At 36.0% G+C, this 22,168-nt stretch overlaps 4 protein-coding genes across 10 annotated transcripts; 3 read left to right on the top strand and 1 right to left on the bottom strand.

The window, feature by feature from the left end:
* Nucleotides 1–822: 822 nt before the first annotated feature.
* LOC123199485 (serine/threonine-protein phosphatase 7) lies at nucleotides 823–6,038 on the top strand. Of its 2 annotated transcripts, XM_044614512.1 has the most exons (5): nucleotides 830–1,570; nucleotides 2,010–2,504; nucleotides 3,784–3,930; nucleotides 5,379–5,486; nucleotides 5,663–6,038. In XM_044614512.1, the coding sequence occupies exons 1-5, from the start codon at nucleotides 1,061–1,063 to the stop codon at nucleotides 5,741–5,743; spliced, it is 1,341 nt and encodes a 446-aa protein (XP_044470447.1). In that variant the 5' UTR covers nucleotides 830–1,060; the 3' UTR covers nucleotides 5,744–6,038. The 2 variants fall into 2 exon arrangements, with proteins under 2 accessions (XP_044470448.1, XP_044470447.1); XM_044614513.1 differs by lacking the exons at nucleotides 5,379–5,486; nucleotides 5,663–6,038 and having other exon boundaries at nucleotides 823–1,570; nucleotides 3,749–3,881.
* Nucleotides 6,039–6,699: 661 nt separating this feature from the next.
* Nucleotides 6,700–13,869, bottom strand: LOC123199347 (AT-rich interactive domain-containing protein 6-like). Of its 2 annotated transcripts, none has more exons than XM_044614309.1 (13): nucleotides 12,874–13,869; nucleotides 11,692–12,652; nucleotides 11,538–11,577; nucleotides 10,251–10,303; nucleotides 9,827–9,872; nucleotides 9,517–9,615; nucleotides 8,703–8,810; nucleotides 8,554–8,596; nucleotides 8,402–8,477; nucleotides 8,194–8,260; nucleotides 8,045–8,095; nucleotides 7,499–7,591; nucleotides 6,700–7,129 (listed from the first exon to the last, which is right to left on the bottom strand). In XM_044614309.1, exons 2-13 carry the CDS (start codon nucleotides 12,642–12,644, stop codon nucleotides 7,028–7,030), a joined length of 1,731 nt encoding a protein of 576 aa, XP_044470244.1. In that variant the 5' UTR covers nucleotides 12,645–12,652; nucleotides 12,874–13,869; the 3' UTR covers nucleotides 6,700–7,027. The 2 variants fall into 2 exon arrangements, with proteins under 2 accessions (XP_044470244.1, XP_044470243.1); XM_044614308.1 differs by having other exon boundaries at nucleotides 11,692–12,658; nucleotides 12,874–13,851.
* A 1,195-nt stretch (nucleotides 13,870–15,064) lies between these two features.
* Nucleotides 15,065–18,401, top strand: LOC123198746 (protein PIN-LIKES 3-like). 5 transcript variants are annotated; one of them, XM_044613506.1, is made up of 11 exons: nucleotides 15,065–15,327; nucleotides 15,514–15,673; nucleotides 16,028–16,107; nucleotides 16,208–16,332; nucleotides 16,419–16,540; nucleotides 16,636–16,845; nucleotides 16,969–17,061; nucleotides 17,150–17,250; nucleotides 17,343–17,395; nucleotides 17,508–17,689; nucleotides 18,036–18,401. In XM_044613506.1, exons 2-11 carry the CDS (start codon nucleotides 15,539–15,541, stop codon nucleotides 18,042–18,044), a joined length of 1,110 nt encoding a protein of 369 aa, XP_044469441.1. In that variant the 5' UTR covers nucleotides 15,065–15,327; nucleotides 15,514–15,538; the 3' UTR covers nucleotides 18,045–18,401. The 5 variants fall into 5 exon arrangements, with proteins under 5 accessions (XP_044469441.1, XP_044469439.1, XP_044469438.1 ...); XM_044613504.1 differs by having other exon boundaries at nucleotides 15,079–15,327; nucleotides 15,506–15,673; nucleotides 17,508–17,693; XM_044613503.1 differs by having other exon boundaries at nucleotides 15,083–15,327; nucleotides 17,508–17,693.
* A 91-nt stretch (nucleotides 18,402–18,492) lies between these two features.
* Nucleotides 18,493–22,104, top strand: LOC123198745 (protein FAR1-RELATED SEQUENCE 5-like). Its single transcript, XM_044613502.1, has 2 exons — nucleotides 18,493–21,245; nucleotides 21,735–22,104. Exons 1-2 carry the CDS (start codon nucleotides 19,101–19,103, stop codon nucleotides 21,900–21,902), a joined length of 2,313 nt encoding a protein of 770 aa, XP_044469437.1. The 5' UTR covers nucleotides 18,493–19,100; the 3' UTR covers nucleotides 21,903–22,104.
* Nucleotides 22,105–22,168: the final 64 nt, after the last annotated feature.

Raw genomic sequence — 22,168 nt, 5'->3', positions numbered from 1 at the left:
ATTTTCTACCCAAGGTTTGATGCAAAGTTATTTTCTCACTCGATAATTTTTGAAAATCTAAATATCTACTTTTTTGTTAAATTGTATTGTTATTATTACGGTTAAAATCGTTATTTAATAAAAAGATTTAAAAAACTATAAATAAATCATATTTTACCCTACTAAGTTTAAAAACCTAACATTTGCTTAGGGGTTGAAAAATCAAAATTCTCCCTTAGGGTTTTTGCAGCAACCACCGGTGACCGAAGATGATAGCAATGGCGGCAATCTCCCTCCCTCTCGGCTTCTCTCTAAACCATCATCTATTTCCGACCATCATTAGTCATCATTGGCTAGTGCATGAAGAGACCCAAATCTAGGTCTCTTTGTCGAGCGACAAAGAGATCTAGGTCTCTTTGTCGAGCAACAAGGAGATCTAGGTCTCTTCATTAAGCGACAAATAGATCTTAGTTTCATTGTTGCATTGTTGTGCGACAAAGATATATGGGTCTCTTCGTCGCTCGATGAAGAGACCCATGCGTTGGTCGGTGACAATTGATGAAGATCGAAAATCGACGATGACTAAGAGGGAAGCTGAGAGGGAGAGAGAATACTACCATCGTTATCATCTTCGATAATTGGTGGTTGTTACAAAAACCCTAAGGGGGGGGGGGGGGGAGAATTTTGATTTTTCAAAATTTAACAGAAGGGAGGATATTTGAATTTTTAAAAATTATTGGGCGGGAAAGGATTTTGCACCAAACCTTGGGTGGGACACAGGTTGTTGGCCTACAGCAAAAAAACCTAATAATGCAATTGCTAAATTAAAAAGCTACTGTGAATCTTCATACAAGTAGAAAATGCAAACTTACAAGTTACAAATTGCCAAACAGCAAAGATAACACTTGAATTGAGATAAGTGGTGTGAAGAAAAGTTGGAATTGGAAACAACTCACCGCCGCCACCACCACCGCCGCCGCCTAGCTAACCATTTCATATTTTAAGTCAATTGTAGACATTCTTTTTACTTTGAGTGCAGGGTTTTATACAAATTTCTTTCTTTTTTTTTTTTTAATAAATTATGTCCTCTGAGTCGCCGTCGGATTTCGGGGAATATTCTTCCAATCCGCCTCCGCTCGATTTATCCACCGCTGCCACTGTCGATTGCTCTAATACAAACGGAAACACTTCTCCGTCGTCCCAGCAAGCCCATATCCCTCTCGCCTGGCCTCAAGATGGAAAGCTATCAATTGAATGGATCGAGCATCTCATGTTCACCTTCGATTGGTCGTCTAAAAATCTTCCTCCTTCTGATTTTCCCTCCGTTTTACCTGTTGATGTGTTTGACACCTTGGTCCTCACTGCTTCCAAGATTCTTCATAAAGAGCCTAATTGTGTGAGAATCGACGCTCTTCAACCCGAATCAAGTGTTGTTGTTGTGGGTGATGTTCATGGGCAATTGCATGACGTCCTTTTTCTTCTCAGAGATGCTGACTTTCCTTGTGAAAATCGCGTCTTTGTCTTCAACGGTGATTACGTGGACAGAGGCGCTTGGGGTCTCGAAACCTTCTTGTTATTGTTGGCTTGGAAGGTATGATTTTGAAGATCCTTCTGTGTTTCATATTTCTAATCCTCTTTGCAATGCAAATATGTGTGTAAATCAATATATTTCATTTTAATACTCCGGATATCTAGTATAATTTTCACACTGCCACTGCCCACAATGTCAAAGCAAAATTTTTTGGGAAAATCTTAGTATATAATATGCATTGCATATATGTTGCCATATCAATAAATTTCATTTAAATACTTAATATATAAAGCTTTAACATATTTATTTAGTTAATACAACAGATATTTTTACATGTATTCTTCTTCCATGGTGCATGAGATGACAACTATTTATGCATTGATGATCAAGAATATACTAAATTTCCGTGAAACATATTGTTCTTATTTTTTCTTTTGTCTAATTATTGAACCAATTTTTGCTATCAAGAAATAAGTTTTGACACTGTATCTTTTTCAAGGTTTTTTTGCCACATAGAGTGTATCTACTTAGAGGAAATCATGAATCTAAATACTGCACATCTGTCTATGGCTTTGAGAAGGAAGTTTTAGCTAAGTATGGTGATAAAGGAAAACATGTATACCGGAAATGTTTGGGATGCTTTGAAGGGCTTCCTTTGGCCTCTATAATAGCAGGAAATGTTTATACAGCCCACGGGGGGCTTTTTCGCAGTGTTTCTATTCCTTCATCGAAGAGATCAAAAGGAAAGAAGAACCGCCGGATAACTCTTAGACCCGAGGACAATTCTTTAACTCTTGGTTCATTTGAGGAATTATCTAAAGCTCGGAGATCAGTTCTTGATCCTCCATGGGAAGGTTTGAACTTGATTCCTGGTGATGTACTATGGTCAGATCCTTCAATGAAATATGGTCTTTCACCAAATAAGGAGAGAGGCATCGGCCTATTGTGGGGACCCGATTGCACTGAGGACTTCTTGAAAAAGTTTGACTTGAAGGTATTGACAAAATCCAAAATTTTATCTTTGAGGCTGATATTGTTATACTTGTTATCTCTCAACTTGGGCATGCAATTTTAATTTTAACTAGTTTTCTAGAACCGCTTTTTGACAATTTTGTTATACTTGAAGAAACATAATCAATAACTTGCAAAATCAAACTGTGGGGGAGAAGTGAAGTGTATTAGCTTTGGTCTATGTTGTAGGATCTATTAACTTTCTACATGCATCACTTATTTACATAAGGATACCTTAATATTTTGATCATTATTCATATACAGAGCCTCCAAATTTCCCATTTATAAATGAAGTAGCTGGTGATCTGATTCTTTACTCTTGCTTCTTCTGGTTTTATCAACTTTATACTTACTGTATATGGATTATGTTCCTTTTTGTTAATCTACTTTAAGTTCCTCTAGAAGGAAGCTCACCTGTTTAAGTAACACATTAATTTGGTGATTTAGTGTGAAGTGATAATTGTGGCTATCCTAAAATTTATATCTACTACCCAATTTCTGAAACTAAGTACCTTTGTTCTATAAATTGATACATATTAAACAAAATTTATCGGTGGCCAGAGACCTTATCAGAAAAAGAGAGTTCGGTTTGATGGTTGGAGAAATTAAAGTCAGTATTTTTACAACATCTCTAGATCTAGAATTGATTTGAGCCTAAACCTGATATGGGGAATACATTGCCTAAATTTGTTTATAATGAATTTGGTGAAAGCTAACATATAGATGAGTGATTAGTTTGTAAGGATTGTTGATCTTGCTGCTGTGGATTTTATTAAATTATCACGTCTTTGTACTAGTAGCAACCGCAGTGCCTGGCGATTACTTTTTAAGAATCATATGTGTGGATGCAAGTTTCTTTGATATATTTTAATGGATATATGGCTTTGTCTACAATTTTGCATTAAAATTTATCTTCTTGCCCTTGTATCTTCAATTTTTTAGAATGGTCCAAGTTTCTATTTTCCTTCTTTCATGACTTACCTGATACAGAAGCTAACGTTTTCTTCTTCTTCAATAATTTATCAACTGCATAGCATTCAAGCTGCTTCTTGTGTTTTCTTGCTTTGTGCAATATGATGTATTTTCTTAGAGATAAATGAACTTGGGATTCTATAGTTTGTTTTGTATTCCCTTGACTGTAAATATTTTTTCCTCTTCTGCTATTTTTACTGATCTCTGTAAGCTGTTTTAAGAAGCTGGCTGATGCATAGAGTTGCAAACTTGCAGTTCTAATATTGCAGTGGTCATTCTTATTTCATCAGTTAATTATCAGATCGCATGAAGGTCCAGATGCTAGAGAAAAGAGGCCTGGTTTAGCAGGAATGGATAATGGATACACCATAGATCATGAAGTTGGATCAGGGAAGTTGATTACTCTGTTTAGTGCTCCAGACTATCCACAATTTCAGGTACTTTCATTGTCTAATTATAAATTTCATTCCTGCTAAAACTAATTTGTATTTTAGTTTCTACACAAAATTCTTATGCCATGAATACTGCTGTATTCTATCTTAAATCCTTTTGTGTCATTTTCCTATCATAACTATCATTTGCATATCACTTGGAATTTTAATTCATATAATTGCTTTAGCATGTTGAGCGATTTTAAGATCTTGTTTGGGCTTTCCGTATTGAGTAAAATCTTTGCATTATGGTTATAAAGGCATATTGCCAGGCTTAAGCATTTGAAGCTTTCCACATGTATATTTTGAGACATCCCATGTCAGATTGAAAGTTGGGACTTTAACTTATAGGTGTTGCTTCCTTCAATATATAGTGATAAAGAATAAATGAACTCGCTTGAGATTCTAATGGTTGGCTGATTTACATGTATGGTAATGGACTATAGATCCCTTGTGTGGAGGGCAATGAAGTGTTCTAGTTAAAGCAATCTCCTTGAGTACTCTTATACACAAGGGGATGCATTCCGGTTAGCCTTCAGTTTATAAGAATTATCTAAACTAGTGTTAGGAGTCAAATTGTGTGGTTGGACTAAGCCACTTAGACTATGAGATAATTTGAGGACCTTAATTTGGTGGCTTGACAGAGAGAGATATGTAATGGTGCATGTACTTGTGGTAGGAAAGCTGAGGCTATTTGCCTTTGACTTGTGACTTGTGGTAGGAGTCGAATTGTGTGGTTGGACTAAGCCACTTAGACTATGAGATATTTTGAGGACCTTAATTTGGTGGCTTGACAGAGAGAGATATGTAATGGTGCATGTACTTGTGGTAGGAAAGCTGAGTCTATTTGCCTTTGACTTGTAACTTGTGATGTTGTTTTTTATTTGCAACTTTGGTGTGCATTGTCAATCTCATGATGATTTCTTACCCGTATAGTTTTCTATCATATTCTGAAATGATGTGGATGCTTCTTACTATATAGAAAAGTATAAGTGCTTACAGCAGTAAATATACATCATTGGTCAAAATTGAACTCAGAGTTGGTGCTGATAGATTTTAGTTCTTATTTCTATTTAGAGTAATGTTATATATACAAACTAATTATAAACTATTTCCTACAAACTGATGTGGCAACCCTAGATGCTTTACATATCATCTATTCTGATTTATTTAAATTCTCTGATCACATTAAAGCGTATCAGTTTGTATATGTAGTGAGATTCTTCTATTTATTATATTCTTGGGACCAATAGACTTCAGCTCTTGACTAGTGTCTATTTGAGTTGAATAATTAAAGAGCAGAGCATAACTTATAGTGGAAAATGGATTTCCATGCATACGTCTCATGCGTGCTTCTATTCTTTTAGCCTGTCACCCTTCTCGTATATCCTTGTATTTCTTTAGTTAATTGCCTTTGACACAGATTCCATAACAATATCTGTCTTATTATACAGGCAACAGAAGAAAGGTATAGAAACAAAGCGGCATATATCGTTTTGGGTCCTCCTAACTTTGATGATCCAGATTTCCATATTTTTGAAGCAGTCACTCCGAGACCAGAGGTACGAGATTGTAGTTAGTTGCATTTCAATGATAGTGGCCTGACTATAAGTGGGCAGCTTTCCATACGTATTTTATCAGTTACTAGTCTAACATGATATGCTCAGTGATTGGAATGTTATGATGTTGCAGAAACTTATGTGATTAATATTTAATATTGGGTAATCCCCTGTTGCAGGTGAAACCATACTATGATTTTGAAGATGTCATTGATTCTGATGAGGAGTTGGATTTGGCATCAATGAAGACCACTGCATAAAGTTTCTATTTGTTTTTTAATATTTATTCCATTGGATATGAAATGTGTAAAAACGATATCTAAATTGTACATTCATTTATATTTGCTTCAAGGGGGCACTTTTATTTTTTATTTCCCTTGGTAGCTGCTCCTTTCAATTGAAACATAGAATTGTGCTTAAAACATGGTTCAAACACATTTTTGTTTCTTTTGTGAGGTTGTCTCACTTGTTTTCGGTGCCTAGTACTGCGCTGGAAAATACAGTTCGGTGAAAGTGTAATATCTTTTTGTTATTCATCTGGCATATGTTTTTGCATTTGAATTATTTTCCTAGAGAAATGATAATCCTTTCTTTGATGGCATACAACAGACCTAGCTGTAGGATAGACATTCGACACGCCTAGCTGTAAGAGTAAATTCCAACTGAATCAAACTTGAATAAGGATTAATTCAAACTTGGTTGAAATCTAGAACAATTAGCTTGAGATTTTATTTAATTTGTTCAAATTATTGAAGATGAATAATCGTTGAAGGATTGTCAAAGAAGAATTGTTAAAGATAAAAAAGAAAAAAGAATTATCAATGCGGTGATACCATCATGGCGAAAGAGTTCTACTTTGAGCAAATATTGATTTGAACTTTTAACATTTTAGATTGAATCCTACCCTACTTCTAGCTTACATATTTACTGTTATTCAATGAAACTTCTTATGAAATGCTACCATTGTAAGATTGTAAAATTGAAATAAACTGTCATACAACAAATAAAATTGACTTATCTGGAGTGCAACTCCGATTGCATAGGACATTTGGGTTGATTTAAAAGTCAAAAATAAAATAAAAAATTATATCACTCAATTACATAATAATATAATTACTTATTTATCTTGAATTCATTTATATATTAAGTTGATTCCTTCCTCAATGTCTCCCAAATCAATCTCATTCAAGAACCAAATTCCATTTCCACCCACCAAAGCTAACAGACTGTGTGATAAATGAAGGTAGGACGCTTGTGAGAACATCAGCCAAATTAAGAGTTACAAGTAATTTGCGCAAGCTAACTATTTAAAATATAACATCATACAGCCTCTTTCGCTGTCTCCATCAACATAAAATGCGTGCGAAAGGCAATTGAAGACCTGAAGAAAAGACTCTACTAACTAGCATCAGTTTGGCAGACAAGACTACATTAACCTACTAGTATAAATTGGATACACGGGTTAACTGAAAATTTGGACATTTGTCGAGGGTTAATGATTCTGCTAAAATGCTTCATGCCCTTCCAGATATTGACCGAAACTACTAGTCCGAGGGCTCAAATGGGACACGAACAAACAATTGCCCGTGCAGTGTGACAACTGCTGATGTTTGATGAGGGTCAATTCTCGCTGGCAAGCTCACAACCTGGCATCAAAAAACCAAATTCTAGTAACATAACTCCAGACAATTCTAAACATAAAACAAAGCAAAACAAAACAAGTAAAAACTTTGTTGCACTTTCAAGCCATGTAAGGGTTCACTTTCACAGCAAAATGCTCATCGGGAGTGGGAAGGCATAGTAATGCTATTTACTCAAAACGGTCAAAACCAAATGCATTGATGGCCATAGCTCTGGGGGTATGTTATCAAGAAATTAGATCCAGAATGGCCACAACAGCTATTTCATTTATATTCCCCTTTATGTGGTGTGCACAATCTATCCTCTGAAAATCATGAGATATTCTCAATAATCAAAATACATTATTTAATAATTGTTGTCAAACAGATGAACACCTTTTTGAAGGGCGTGACACCCCAAGGGTTATCGGGATGCTCAGGTTCACCACTTATAACCAGCCGTCCAGCAGGATCTGATTGAACACGCACCTGAGTTTACCAAACAAGACATATAATATATCAACTTATTATTAAGAAACAAACAATTTTATCAAGCAAGTATCATTTTACAATGGAGTAAACTGGAAGCCCACAAGAACATTAAGGAAAGACAACAAGATAAATAGCACCACCTTATTAGGAGGCCATGACTTCATAATTGGTACAAGAAAAAAAAAATAAAGCAACTGGCAATCAGTTGTACGCACTAAAGACATCAGTAAAGCCAATACTGAATAACGATTAAACACATCAATTGTAAGCAATTGGCAATCACCAACCTACACAACCACCCAGCAGACCTTAAGGAAAAATTTTGAGAAACTTTTGGCTCATAATTACAAAACAGCTTCTAAAACATTATATCCATAGGGCATCATGGTGGAACAGAATATAATCAAGCAATAGGGAAGACGACACATATGGTTGAGTACAAACACTAACCTCTTCACGGAGTAGCCCTGGTACTAATGCATAAACCTCAAAACAATCTTTCTGTGACATTAAATTCGCTTCCAAAGATTAGAAACTTTAAAATAAAGAAATTATCCTTTTTTTTTTTTCGGGTTAAATCAAGAGCAATATAAACTTACAGTCTTCTGTACATTGATTTTCACCCAATCGGCCGGCTGTCCAATATCAACTATTGCTATGTCCAATCTAGCAATGACAAATGAGGAACAAAAAGAAAATAAATTCACCAGATTCAGTGAGATTTTAACAAGTATCACTATTGACACCTCCTACAAACACTTAAATATTCATAGGTAAAACCAAAAAAACATGTGACTGAGCCTCAACTGTGGCTTAGATGGTTTGGTGCGAGCAGCTTTCACAGGTTGTTCAATGTATGATGGTTTCTTGCGTTTAAGTAAACCTGATCCAATAGGCAAGATAAGATAATTTGTCAACCACAACACTTCAATAATGATTATTCTGTTGGAAGACCATACCAAGCTGCTTTTCACGCTTTTGCACGGACATAGCGTTTTTATCCTACATATTACAAATTAATAGCATCAACATAATATGATGAGAAGAAGACAAATGCAAATAAAAATGATATTGAATGTTATTTTTGTAAGAGTTGAAATTGCCAGACCTTAATTATAGGGTCACTGACTTCACCATTACCAAGAACACGTTGTGAGTGCCATCCCTGCATGGCACGGGCAGCAGCATCCCTCCTTGCTCTGCCAGATCCTGAAGCCTAATTACCACAAGCATGCACAAATAATGAAAACAATAGTCAAATAGAGAGAGTTGTGAGCAGTAGTAGCAGAATCTGTTGCAATCCAGTTTACCCCAACAGGCTCTCAAGGTAAGAATTGAAAAAGGTCAAGGCATTATTATGTTATTTCATAGATAAAATGGCTTTAACAAGAAGCTTCCCAGTTACATAATTTTGGACCTGTTTGAATACTAGCCGACCAGGATTCATCCTCAGCATAACTATTTTTTCTATTTGAAATATTTTCACACCAGCCAATTAAACAGTTCTTTTTATTTATTTTGCAAATCTCGACTATACAACGGAAATCTGAGAAAAATGAGAAGATTTACATGTAGCCAAGGGAAAATAATGAGCCTTGACCATTAGACACACAGTTCTTTAGCCAAAAACGTTGACATATCCTGAACCCAACCATAGGCTCTTTTTTGTGAATTTCTAACATTATATTTAACTCTTCAGTCTTCATACATATTACCTTTCCAGGAGAATATAAATTATGCAAAGATTGGTGAACTAGAAATAGTTAGACTAAAATGAGAACCATTTCCCATGGATCAGAACATTAACAAATCACCTTTTCTCATAAATTTAAATATTTTCATGAGATAGAGAGACATAATATGTGCCAACTACAATCAAATAGGAAAATCACACAGTACTTCATGAATTTAGTTTATTTTACCTGATTATCAATATTCATATTCATAGGCTCTGATTGAGAAGCTACGGTGAAACTAAGTTCACCACCACATGTCTTGTGCCTCTCGTAATCAAGAAGTGCCTAAAGTAATATATAAACAATAAGTGTATGAAGCTGAAAGAAAGCTTTTAAAATATTGCAGCTAAAAGAAAGTAAACAAGCAGTAAAGAATAGTTTGCCCCAGAACACCCCCAGAAAGATGTGAAGTAATTGCAATATAAGAATTACAATAAAATGCAAAAATGTAAGCATTTATAACATAGTCCAATACAATTCATGACTTTAAGATCACCTTCTCATAGAAACCTCGAAATGTCCATGAAACTGTTGTACATGTCCTGCACAGCGATAGAAAAGGAGGAAAAAATATGATTAGTAGATGGGCTGAGTGCTTTAGTAATAGAGACATGCTCCAACCAGTGGATGGAGTGTATACAAAGTACACTTGATTGAGCCAAAAGTCTCATATTCATCAATGATTTACAGCTAATGTGTTTAACATCGAACAATCAATCAATTTTCTTACAAAAATACTCCTTGCTCTTGACACAAAGATAAGAAGAGCTATTTGCCATATTTGTTTACATAATGGAGTCAGTGTATAAAATCCAAATAATGAAGATTTAAAGCAAGACCTTGTATTTACTTGCACAATAGAATCCACATACGAAAGCCAAAAACAAGATTTAAAAGCAAGACCATATTCAGCTCCTTACTTTGGGGGTTTGAAGGACTCTCCCACTTGCCGCCATAATTTACATGAAGTAACCTATCCACGATCAGAAGCCAGTTATTCTATACAGAATTTGACTAAATTATGCATTTGCATTAAAAGGAGGAAAATCAATTCCTACAATATACTATAGTGGTCAGGGCAAATATTATCACATACCTCAGCAAGCAATTCAACGAAACTAATAACACAATTAATCATTGTGACAGACAAGACAATGTTTTTAATAAAAATTATCTTTAGCATGAAAGATGAAACCTAGTAAATACATCATTAAATTCTTGAAACCTCATAGTAAAATTAATCTCCATTCTCAACCGAGGAAAGAAGATATCTAAACTTATTTATAAAAATGCCACAGGTCATTTTTAATTGCCAACAACCTTACTTACAAAGCATAATAATACCATGTAATTCATTATTAAAGTTCCTATTCTTCACACAACATAATCCATATAAGTTTTTATCTTGAAAAGTGCATATGCATGTTGGAATATCAAATGAGCATTCAACACAGACTAATTAATACCAAAAATCAATGAGCTTGAGCCATACTTAAAAATAATTCTGATGCACACAACTTAGGTGGTGTTCAATATTAATTTTACAGTTATTGTTCTTAAAAATGAATTTGAAAATGAAATAAGAAACTTGATATTCTGTTTCCAAATTTAAGCATGCATTCATTATCAATTTTTTAAACTGAGAAATGAAAACTGAGAAAATGGGTCTGCCATTAATAGTAATAATGTTTTTGTATTAACAGTGAAAAATCTAACATAAAGCCTAGGAAAAGCGAAAAAAAAAAAAAAGGCAAAACAACTAAAAGATGATTTCCTTATCTTAATTTTTAATTGTGTCGTACACAGGTTTTTCTAATTTCCTTGTTCTAGGATTTCTAATTTTGAATTGATTTCTGTGCAAAAACTAATTGCTTCCCAATGTAATAATTAAAAAAGAGAGCACATAACATGAAAATGAATGCAAAAAAGACTCTTTAAAAAAAGATTAATATTGTTACTACATCAAGGAAGCTGCTATTTGTATATCAACATATAGCATGACATGGTTACTTGAAGTGAGACCTATTGACAATCTAAGTATCTAATACCAGTAAGCCTAAAGGTTAATGTTGTAAACAGTGGCTAAACTACTCATTTGCAATGTTTCAATCAATATCCTAAATCATAAAATTATAAAATTGACCAACACAAAAACAACAACAAATTACTAAATGCCAGTGAAATGAAATAAAAGTTACAGTGCATACCTTGTCATAGCCACCCAATCTAGTCACAGCTCTCCACAACCTATATTCCCATAAATATTTACATTAACCCCAAAATAGAAATGTCTAAATTGGCGATATTGAAATTGATATATAAAAAAACAATTTATGGAAGTAAGAGTTGGTAGGAACTTACTTTAGACAATTCAATCCCTCTCCATAGAACTTAGGAGGCTTAAATTCCATGCTCCTCTCCCTAAAAAATTTTTCAAGTTCCTTCATGAATGCAGATTGCTCCTCCTCAGTCCCTGATTCACTACCCTCATAATTATCATCTAAGAGAAATGAATATGTTGAGTTGGAGTTCTCATTTGCTGTGGGTGTAGACAACTCTATTTTCTTGACTTCACTTTTGATTTCTGTGCTATTTGCATTATCAGGTTTTATGTCAGCAGAAACCACATCAGGCTTAGGTGTAGCAGGTTCAAATTTAGTTTGCAGTGCCTGGGAAGAACGTTCAGCCTCAGGATTTGCAGGGGTCTCCGAATTTGAGGAAACAGTGTAGACAGAGAGTTCAGAATTAATGGAAATGGTGTTTTTAGGGGGCTCAGAACTAGTCGGAAAGGCGTTGTTTGGGGCTTCAGAGTTTGTGGAAACGGTGTTGATACTATTAGGAATTTCAGTAGTTTCAACTAGGGTTACAGTAACAGGAACTTCATTGGTTTCAACTTCGGTTTTAGCATCAGGAACTTCATTGGCGTGAGCTAAAGTTTTTATATCAGGAACTTCATTAACTTGATCTTGGGGTTTATCACCAGGCGCTTCATTGGACTCAGCTTTGACAACAACATGAGGCAGTTGAATATCAGGCTTGTCTGATCCTCCAGTGGCTCCTAAAGCAACACAGGTTGATAATTCTTTATGTGAAGTGGACTCTTTTTCAAAGTTGTTAGCATCAGTAGCTGTGTTGGTACCATTTAGAGGATGCTGATCCTCAGGGAGAACAGGGTTAGTCACTTCGACAGCCAAGGGCACAGGGCGAGAAGCTTCAACTTGTGGATTGATGGAATTTTGTCCTTCATTATTAGAAGAAACAGGCACACCTTGTGCAGGTTCTTCGTTCTCCTTATCTAACGTATTACTAGTCATCTCGGAGTCTAAAACTAAGGCATGACATAATATAACATAAGTTAACAGCATTTAAACGTAAATAAAAGTAAGAGAAAGCATGCAAGCTGTTTGAAGAAATGTTTCATAATAGCAAAATTTGTTTACATTACAGAAATAAACAAACCCTAAGTTGTATTTCGAAAGAAGAATAAAAAAAAATAGAAGCGAAATCGACAGTGAGATTTAATAGCTGAATTGGCGAACTTACGACAGATGATTGAGGAAGTGAAAATAGATCCTCAAGATGTTGATGATCAGATAAACCCTAACTTATCCTCCTTTCCGCTCTTGAATCTTTGAATCTTAACGACAGGAGAGGACGACGGTTCCCTTTTCATAACGCACACGTGCATTTCATTTTGTATTTCAACACGGTTTACAATACGACGTCATTTCAATCGGGCCTAATGGACCGAGCCCAGCTTATTCAACCCAGACCCGAAATAAAATCTGGATATATGACACCATTTATGCTCCTATCTATGGGGCTTCCCGTTCCGCTGCATTATTTTTGTTCTTCGAACTGGTAATGCGACACCATTTTCTTGATTCTCATCTCGGATGATTGCATTGGATTGATGTCGAATGATGCAATTCGGGATTTAGTAAAAGGGTTAAATCATGAGATGTTACAGAGTGAACTGACTTCTGGAATGTTTTGGCGCAAAAGACCGATCTGGAGCAGAAGAGAAGAAGCCAAGTTAGCTGGAGATTAAAACGGAGTCGTCGGTATTAGTAATAACGTGATGCGGTGACGTTCTTGTTCACGAATTCGCCTCAGCTTGCATCATGAGACTGTGTGGAGTGATACGGGGTATACTTCTCCTGAGTTCATGAGGGAAGAGCTCATGAAACATTGAGGGCCTAGTGTGAGACTGTTGAAGGGAGGAATCTTGAGGGAGATTGGCGTAAAGAAGATGAATTTCTTGATGATAAGTTGGTTAAGCACGCTAGGAAGAAGGATCATGGGGGAGGGCTAAAAGCTGCGACTGCTCCTTTAAATGGCTTGAATTGGGAGGTTTTGGTGGTCAATGAACCAAATGTTAATGCGTTCTTTTTACCCGGTGGAAAAGATGGTGTTGTTTTACTGGGTAGCTTGAGCATTTTGAAAAAGCAACCATTATTGGGCTGCGATTAGTTTCTGGTCATTCGAGCTTGAACAACATATGTTCAAGTGCTAGCCTAAATAACATTTTCCATGATACTTTTGGCGTTCAAACTTGGTTCAGGTCCGAATTGATACACTTTTTCGGCCAAAACTTTTGGACTTCTAGCCTGGTCAGTTCAATTAACAAGCGTTGGACCACAACCAAGTTTATACTTCATTCTTTGATGCAATCGCGAGGTAGGGAAAGAGGATGATCAATGTGAACTTTCAACAACTGAGTAAACCCCATTTTGGGTAGGGAAGAAGTTATTTGTGCTTTGACTAGTGGACAAAGATATATGAAGTGTCCAAACGGTTGACACCTATTTTTATAACAATAAAACTATGTCTACCTATTTTGAATATACAAATATGTACACATTTATATATGTCATCATGTGATTTGATGATTTTGAATTAAAAATAAAACAATAAACAATCATATAATAACACATATGAGTGTGTATATATTTGTTTACCCAAAGTAGATACACATAGTATTGCTCTTTTTTATAATCTTTGTAAAGCTATTAATATCATAAACAAAAGTTGAATTATATTAAAAAATACTTTTCGCCCAACCATTTGGATTCATTATACTGACAACATTATGCAAATCAATTTGTTTTATACAGTATATAATATAATAAATGTTGTGGCTGCCTTCTCAATCATTATTAGTTGAATTTGGTAATTACACTCTTCTTTACCTGTTTCATTTGAATCAAATCATTTTTGGATATGAATATGAGGCTATTAAATTGATGTAAGATATATCTTAATATGTAGTTAGCGCTTTCACTTGTATTTACGTTAACTTGCTGCTCTGATCAGTTAATCTTGTTTGTGACCTTGATATACCAATGCCGTGGTGGACAAAAAAACAAATAGTCAAGCTATATTCAATTGTGGTTTTTGATTCTTACTCCATAAGAAGCACGTAGGAATTTATTTGTTTTACCTAATAGTCCCTCCATCCATGATAATAATTCATGGCTATAAATCTCCAATTGCGCTGGTTCTATTTTGGGTCAAAAACCAACTCCACCAGAAGCAGACAAATATAATTTAAGAGGATTAACAACGAGAAGGCCAAAACAAACTTTAAGTCTGTTGCGTCTAGATTCATAACTCCTTCTAGCAACGTCTTTGCCTAATATTTATGTCGGACATTGAATGTATACAGATGAATTCAATTGCAGCCATTTACCCACTCACAGAAGGCGTACATCAAATTCAGAAAAGTCAATATTTCACTTGGACTAGCTGAGAAGACTGTTAGTTGAAAGCGCATATATATGCTGCTAATAATATTTCCCAGATTGTAATGAACTCACAATCATTCCATTCTTCATCTTTTGTGCACAAAGAGTTAGTTGCATAATGGAACTGCTCATGGCGTCACACATATATATGAACAGAAGCACAGCACGAGTTTGTAAGAGCTAGGGATAAATTTCCTTCTACTAATATTCCTATTGCGAAATTGCACGCCCCTGGAAACTCACATCATATGTAAGCTTAAGAATGGCCTCCAATACCAATATTTGCACATGTTCATGTTACAACCCATTTGGTTCTCTCTGCATTTATAGATAATAGATGTAATGATTGTTGTTTTGTAGTATTCAGTTTAACCTGCACATCATATTTTATATTGTGAACTCTGCTTACTGGTTGTGTGTGCTTGGAGTTTCGCAGCTGGGAAGGGAACTTTTGCTTAGCGATGGGGTTCCTAAATCTTTTGACTACGGCATTAGTGCCAGTTCTCGAGGTCCTTTTGATTACTGCTATTGGCTTGCTGCTTGCAACTGATCGCATTGATCTCTTGGGACCAAATGCGAGGAGCAGTTTAAATAATGTAAGTAAATTATAGTTTATTTTAATCGTAGAGTCGTTGTCTTGTTCTAGAATAAGGAATTCAGGTTCAGGAAGATGCCAGCTCCCGGAGACTTTGCTAGCTATCTGAATTATATTTGTCAGAAGCCTTTGAGCCTGCTGCCTAATCCTAAACATGATCATAACTTAAAAATATTCTTGAAGAAACAATTCACTAGAAACACAGTAGCTTCATATGAGCCCTCTGATCTTTTTTATGGTGGCTCAAAACAGAAGAATTTTGGGTTCCCGTGTAATTGGATATCTACTAGGACAATTGTTTATACTTGTTTCTTTACATCCTATATAACTACTTGTTGCTCTCTTACTTGATCAGATTGTTTTCTATGTGTTCAGTCCCGCACTGATCATTGCCAACCTCTCTGACACTATTACTTTGAAAAGTTTGGCTACACTGTGAGTCGACTTGTTTCTATTACCATTTGTTGTATCTATTCTGTATCATTTTTCGTTTTTGTAATTGATTATTTTTGGGTTAACTTGCATTGGTTTGAAGGTGGTTCATGCCAGTGAATATTTTGCTCACTTTCTTAATTGGGTCTGCACTTGCTTGGATTCTTATTAAAATCACTCGCACTCCTCCACATCTTGAAGGCCTTGTTATTGGTTGCTGTTCTGCTGGTACATTACATTTATTGGTTAGGTTACACTTAACCACCTCATAAGCCAAGTTGTTTTAATTTCTGATTTATTTACTGAGTGCTCAGGGAACTTGGGAAACTTGCTTCTGATAATTGTTCCAGCAGTGTGTGAAGAGTCAAACAGCCCATTTGGAGATTCATCTACCTGCTCCACTTATGGGGAGTCTTATGCTTCACTTTCTATGGCAGTATGATCTCTCTCTGCTTCTCTACTTGCCTTTATGACTTGTAATATATGTCTCACGGCAGCAGTAACATGCATTTTTTATGGTACGTAAATAAGGTTGGAGCAATTTATATATGGACATACGTGTATGTCATCATGGGTATATATGCAAATAAGAATGTTAAAGATTCTACAAGCATACAATCTTCTGGAGAAACCTCGGAAACATTCTCAGAGACTTGCACAGAGGTACTACTACCTTCAGAGAATGGCTCTGCCTCTGAGGAGTCTGCAAACCAAGATGGACTGCCTAGCACTATATTTGGGGTATTGATATGCCAATAATTTGTATTGTAATCCTGTAACCTACGCATATATATATTGGAATATCCACTAGCCATACATGCTGCTGCTTCTGAAATGAGATGATTTTGATACTTCTGTTGGCAGGTCCCATTTCTGGATACTACTATCCACCAAATTAAGAATGTTGCAGCAAAGATAAACCTGAAAATGGTGCTCGCACCGAATACTATTGCAGCGGTATGCCAAGAACTGTTTGCGTAAAAAAGTCAAAATCAGTCAATGAGTTTTTTCTATATTTGTTGTTTTGATATAATTTTTCTATAAGGCTGTTGGATTTATCATTGGGACAGTGTCTCCCATCAGAAAGTCAATAGTTGGTGATAGTGCTCCTCTTCGCGTGATTTACAGTTCTGCATCTTTGCTGGGGTAAAACATTTTAGCATTTTGATTCTTGTGTATTGTGTCTGGCTTTAAGATCACTAAATTCTTCAACTCTGGAAATTCAATCTGATCAACAGGGATGCATCAATTCCATCTATGACCCTGATAATCGGAGCAAATCTCCTTGGAGGTACTTTTATAACTTTGATTCCATTTCCTGAGACTAGATGGCCATGAAGATTTCTGGGAGAAGAAGTTTTAAATTTTAATATCAGTAACTGGTGTTAAATTTATGCTTTCAGGTTTAAAAAGATCAGGAATAAGTATTTCAGTGATTATAGGGATTATAGCAGTACGGTTTATAATCTTGCCTCTCTTGGGCGTTGCTGTAGTTAAAGCTGCTCATCATTTTGGGCTGGTGGGATCGGATTTATTATATCAATTTGTTCTTCTGATTCAGTTTACTCTTCCACCTGCAATGAATGTAGGTACGATGACTTCTTGTTGCTCAATAGCAAAGTTATATGTAATATGCTTTGTACCACTATACTGTAGTTAGATGCAATTGGAGTGGCTGATGTAACACCCATATGCAAGTTTCACATCGATTAAATATGAAAGAGATGTTGGGCATGAATTAGATTGGGATGTTACAACTAGCTTGGTTGTGGAGCGTTGTGTGTTTGCTTCAGTTGAAATGACCCAGTTTCTTTGCATTCATATGGCATCCCTGTGGTTTAAAGCATGTCATCTCAGAACAGCCTACTTTCTGGATGAATAGTTTTCTATAATGAACTAAGTGTTTCTTTGTTTCTGTCACAACTTGGCAGGTACAATGACCCAGTTATTTCAGAGTAGTAAGAGTGAATGCTCTGTGATTATGTTATGGACATATGCTGTGGCTGCTTTAGCTATTACGCTTTGGACAACCTTCTACATGTGGCTTCTGAGTTAAATTGTTTTGGTAGACTACCTACTATAAAACAATTATCCTGTACATGTGGCAGAAAAATGAATGAAAACAACAATACCAGACATTGTATTTCTGTGTAGTAACATTCTAAAAATGGAATGCATTGAAAGAGGCTGTTAGAAAATGATGTACACTTGGCAGATGAGGAATTAGGGTAGGAGATAACCTTTAGTGGCTCATCATTGTTGTTTGCCAAGCTAATAAAGTTGTACTTTGCACTTCATCATTTTTTTGACTTATCTATTTAAATAATTTTAATTCCTAAGATTGAAAAAGAAAACATTTTTAAAAATTAGGGTTTGATTTAAACTTAATCCACACATACTCTGTTTAAACAAATTCAAACTTAAACTGGAATAACCCTATTTTAAATTTGAATTGAGTAAGTTCAAAACCAGAAATTCATCCATAAATTCACTTTTTTTCTTTTTTTTAAAGACTTTTCATCACTTTCTCCACTTTGTTTGACATGCCAACGAATTCATATTCTTAGCCAACCCTTATTCTTCCCTTTTGTATAAACCCTTGCCAGCTTAAGTTGGACTGTCTAGATTCAACTTATTAATGAGAATTAAGCAGATTAAGTAAGGAAATTATGAAGAAGCCTTTGATGAGAATGGATTGGTGTTATTAATAAAATATTGAATGATTTAATATTTGTTTGACTCCAATCCATATATGAAGACTTTGGTCCTTCTTTCCTTTAATTTTTCTCAGTACAGTCCCCTGATTCAGTCTGCAAATATCCACTGAAACACGCAAGACCCAAGCAAATCAACTTCTCTAGTTACTAAATAAAAAATTATGAATGAAGCTACTGCTGAAGGATTAACGTTTATGGATTTACGGGTCAGTTGTGTTCTTTCTCTGTAATTTTTTTTAAAATTTCATTTAATTTCTGGGTTTTGATTGATTAATTCCAATGGAGTTGATGCAAATGGAGATGCATACTCTTGATGAGAGCATTAACATCTATGATGACAACCTCATCCCTCAAGATTCAACCCACTTCTCTATTTCCCTCCCTCAACCTCAACCTCAACCTGACTCTAATCTCGAACCTTTCGAGGGTATGCAATTCGAATCTGAAGAGGCTGCCAAGGCCTTCTACAACTCTTACGCTCGGCGTGTTGGTTTCAGCACTCGCGTTAGTATGTCTCGTCGTTCCCGCCGTGATGGTGCCATCATTCAGAGGTCCTTTGTTTGCGCCAAGGAGGGGTTTAGGGTCGATAAAGATAAAGATAAAGACAAAGCTGGAAGTGATGCTAGAGTGAAGCGTCCTCGTGCCGAGACTCGTGTTGGTTGTAAGGCTATGTTGGTTGTCAAAATTCAAGATTCTGGTAGATGGGTCGTTTCTTCTTTTGTTAAGGAACACAACCATGAATTGGTTCCCCCCGATAAGGTTCATTGCCTTCGTTCTCATCGCCATGTCTCTGGTTCAGCTAAGTCTTTGATTGATACTTTGCAAGGTGCTGGAATTGGACCAAGTGGGATAATGTCTGCTCTCATTAAAGAATATGGTGGAATTATCAATGTTGGCTTCACTGAACGTGATTGTAGGAACTACATGAGGAGCAGTCGGCAGAGGACTCTGGGCGGAGACACCCAGCTCCTTCTTGACTACTTGAGAAATAAACAATTGGAAGACCCTGCATTTTTCTATGCTGTTCAAGGTGATGAAGACCAGTGCATGAGCAATATCTTCTGGGCTGACCCCAAGGCAAGGACTAACTATACATTTTTTGGTGACACAGTTACCTTTGACACAACTTACAGGTCAAATCGCTATCGCTTGCCCTTTGCACCTTTCACTGGAGTTAACCATCATGGACAGCCTATTTTGTTTGGGTGTGCCCTCTTAATCAATGAGTCGGAAGCATCCTTTGTTTGGTTGTTCAAAACATGGCTTGAGGCCATGTCTGGGAGACCTCCTGTTTCAGTTACTACTGACCATGATCGAGTGATTCGTGTGGCTGTTACCCAGGTTTTTCCTCAGACTCGTCACCGCTTCTGCAAGTGGCACATCTTTAAAGAATGCCAAGAGAAGTTTTCTCATGTGCTTTTAGAGCATCCCAATTTTGAAGCGGAGCTCCACAAATGTGTCAATTTTACGGAGTCAGTTGAAGAGTTTGAGTCTTGTTGGTTGTCAATGATAGATAGATATGATCTTAGGGACAATGAGTGGTTACAAGCAATTTATGCTGATAGGCGGCAGTGGGTTCCGGTGTATGTGAGAGACACATTCTTTGCTGAAATATCTATAACTCAACACAGTGATAGCATAAACTCTTATTTTGATGGATATGTCAATGCATCAACAACCCTTCAGCTGTTTGTTAAGCAGTATGAGAAGGCTCTGGAAAGCCGTTATGAGAAAGAAGTCAAGGCAGACTATGATACCATAAACACTGCCCCAGTTTTGAAAACACCATCCCCCATGGAGAAACAGGCGGCTGAGCTTTACACAAGGAAATTGTTCATGAAATTTCAGGAGGAGTTGGTTGAGACATTAACTTTCTCAACAAAAGTTGAGGATGAAGGTGAAATCACAACATATCAGGTTGCTAAATTTGGAGAGATTCACAAATCTTATAATGTTAATTTTAATGTTCGAGAAATGAAAGTGTCTTGCAGTTGTCAGCTGTTTGAATTTTGTGGCCTCCTATGTAGGCACATATTGACAGTTTTTAGGGTAACAAATGTTCTAACTCTGCCCTCCCGGTATGTTATGAAACGATGGACAAGGAATGCCAAGAGTGGTCTGATATTGGAAGATCGTACCAGTGATTTGTTGATTAGTTCAAAAGAATCTCTTACACTTAGATACAATAATCTTCGTCATGAGGCCTTTAAGCTAGTTGATGATGGACTTAAATCTCTAGATATTTACAATGTGGTAATGGGCGCCCTGCAGGAGGCTTCTGATAAAGTTGCACTTGCTAAGAAGAATGGTGGGATAATTGCTGTTTCGAATAGAACTAGCAGAGAAGACCATCAGTTTCAGGGAAGTCAAACAAATATTACCAGCTGTGATCATCAATGGGGTCTACAGCAACCTGCCTCAGCTGTAAGTTGTTTACTGCTACATTACTTTATCAGCTGCATATTTTTTTATCCTTTAGGCAATAATGGTGACTGCACAGTAAGACATCTTTGTCTTGTCTTCTAATTGTCAGATTCAATCTAGACAGTAGTCAGCCTGGAAATGATCAATTTTTATTGCAGCCTTTATTACCACACCATTCTAGTTGGTAGACAAAATGACAAGAGGGTTGCTCACTAAATAGGAACCAATGTAATAATATAGCTGTGAGCTAATACAGTTAGAAGAGACTGTTGGAATTCAAAGAGATTGTATTGTTGGCAAAATTACTTTAGGAAATTCCCTGCAAGATAGTTTTTAGCTTGTAACAGTCTATTCATATGATTTGGTTGCTTCACCGATTTAAGGAAGTTTAAAATGTTTTTACTTCTGTTTTCTTGATTCCTGCTTGACCTAACATGTCTTTACTACTACCTTCTTATAAATTCTCATTGCCAATGTCTATTTTTGTAGGATGACCAAGATAGGAAAATCCAAAAATTATCCCGACAGCTTGAGCGTGCACAAAGGAAATGTGAATTGTATCGAGCTAACTTGCTTTCAGTTTTGAAAGATATTGAGGAGCAGAAACTGCAGCTGTCAGTTAAAGTTCAAAGCATCAAACTTGGGATGAAAGACTGAAATCTAGTGATGCTCTCCGTCTTCATCGGCAGTGAGGTAGAACTTGTTGCTCATAAATCCCAGATATGTAAATCACTACTACAATTATTTGCAGTTAACAATAGTGTTGCTTAGTCATGTTTCTCATCTAGCTTTCTAGGCAATGGGTTAAGTAGGGTTGGATGCTCCTTCTTATCTTTATAGACCTTCCTTTTTTATGACCCTTTTTGATATTTTTTTCTTAATAGATCATTGTTTAGAACTCATAATCTACCCATTCAGCATGA

This window comes from Mangifera indica, chromosome 16 (assembly GCF_011075055.1).
Source record: "Mangifera indica cultivar Alphonso chromosome 16, CATAS_Mindica_2.1, whole genome shotgun sequence".
Lineage (NCBI taxonomy): Eukaryota > Viridiplantae > Streptophyta > Magnoliopsida > Sapindales > Anacardiaceae > Mangifera > Mangifera indica.
The sequence above is the reverse complement of the archived record's forward strand: the minus strand, read 5'-3'. Positions and strand labels throughout refer to the sequence as shown.

What these genes read in the sequence shown, in the direction of transcription:
- LOC123199485 (XM_044614512.1), top strand. Translation starts at nt 1,061, where the DNA reads ATGTCCTCTGAGTCGCCGTCGGATTTCGGGGAATATTCTTCCAATCCG. An exon ending in TGTTATTGTTGGCTTGGAAG is followed by an intron (nt 1,571 to 2,009) that starts GTATGATTTTGA and finishes ATCTTTTTCAAG; the next exon opens with GTTTTTTTGCCACATAGAGT. An exon ending in TGAAAAAGTTTGACTTGAAG is followed by an intron (nt 2,505 to 3,783) that starts GTATTGACAAAA and finishes TTATTTCATCAG; the next exon opens with TTAATTATCAGATCGCATGA.
- LOC123199347 (XM_044614309.1), bottom strand. Translation starts at nt 12,644, where the DNA reads ATGACTAGTAATACGTTAGATAAGGAGAACGAAGAACCTGCACAAGGT. An exon ending in GAGTCCTTCAAACCCCCAAA is followed by an intron (nt 9,873 to 10,250) that starts GTAAGGAGCTGA and finishes ATCGCTGTGCAG; the next exon opens with GACATGTACAACAGTTTCAT. An exon ending in CAGGGCTACTCCGTGAAGAG is followed by an intron (nt 7,592 to 8,044) that starts GTTAGTGTTTGT and finishes TGGTAAACTCAG; the next exon opens with GTGCGTGTTCAATCAGATCC.
- LOC123198746 (XM_044613504.1), top strand. Translation starts at nt 15,539, where the DNA reads ATGGGGTTCCTAAATCTTTTGACTACGGCATTAGTGCCAGTTCTCGAG. An exon ending in TGCCTAGCACTATATTTGGG is followed by an intron (nt 16,846 to 16,968) that starts GTATTGATATGC and finishes TTCTGTTGGCAG; the next exon opens with GTCCCATTTCTGGATACTAC. An exon ending in TCCACCTGCAATGAATGTAG is followed by an intron (nt 17,694 to 18,035) that starts GTACGATGACTT and finishes ACAACTTGGCAG; the next exon opens with GTACAATGACCCAGTTATTT.
- LOC123198745 (XM_044613502.1), top strand. Translation starts at nt 19,101, where the DNA reads ATGGAGTTGATGCAAATGGAGATGCATACTCTTGATGAGAGCATTAAC. An exon ending in TACAGCAACCTGCCTCAGCT is followed by an intron (nt 21,246 to 21,734) that starts GTAAGTTGTTTA and finishes CTATTTTTGTAG; the next exon opens with GATGACCAAGATAGGAAAAT.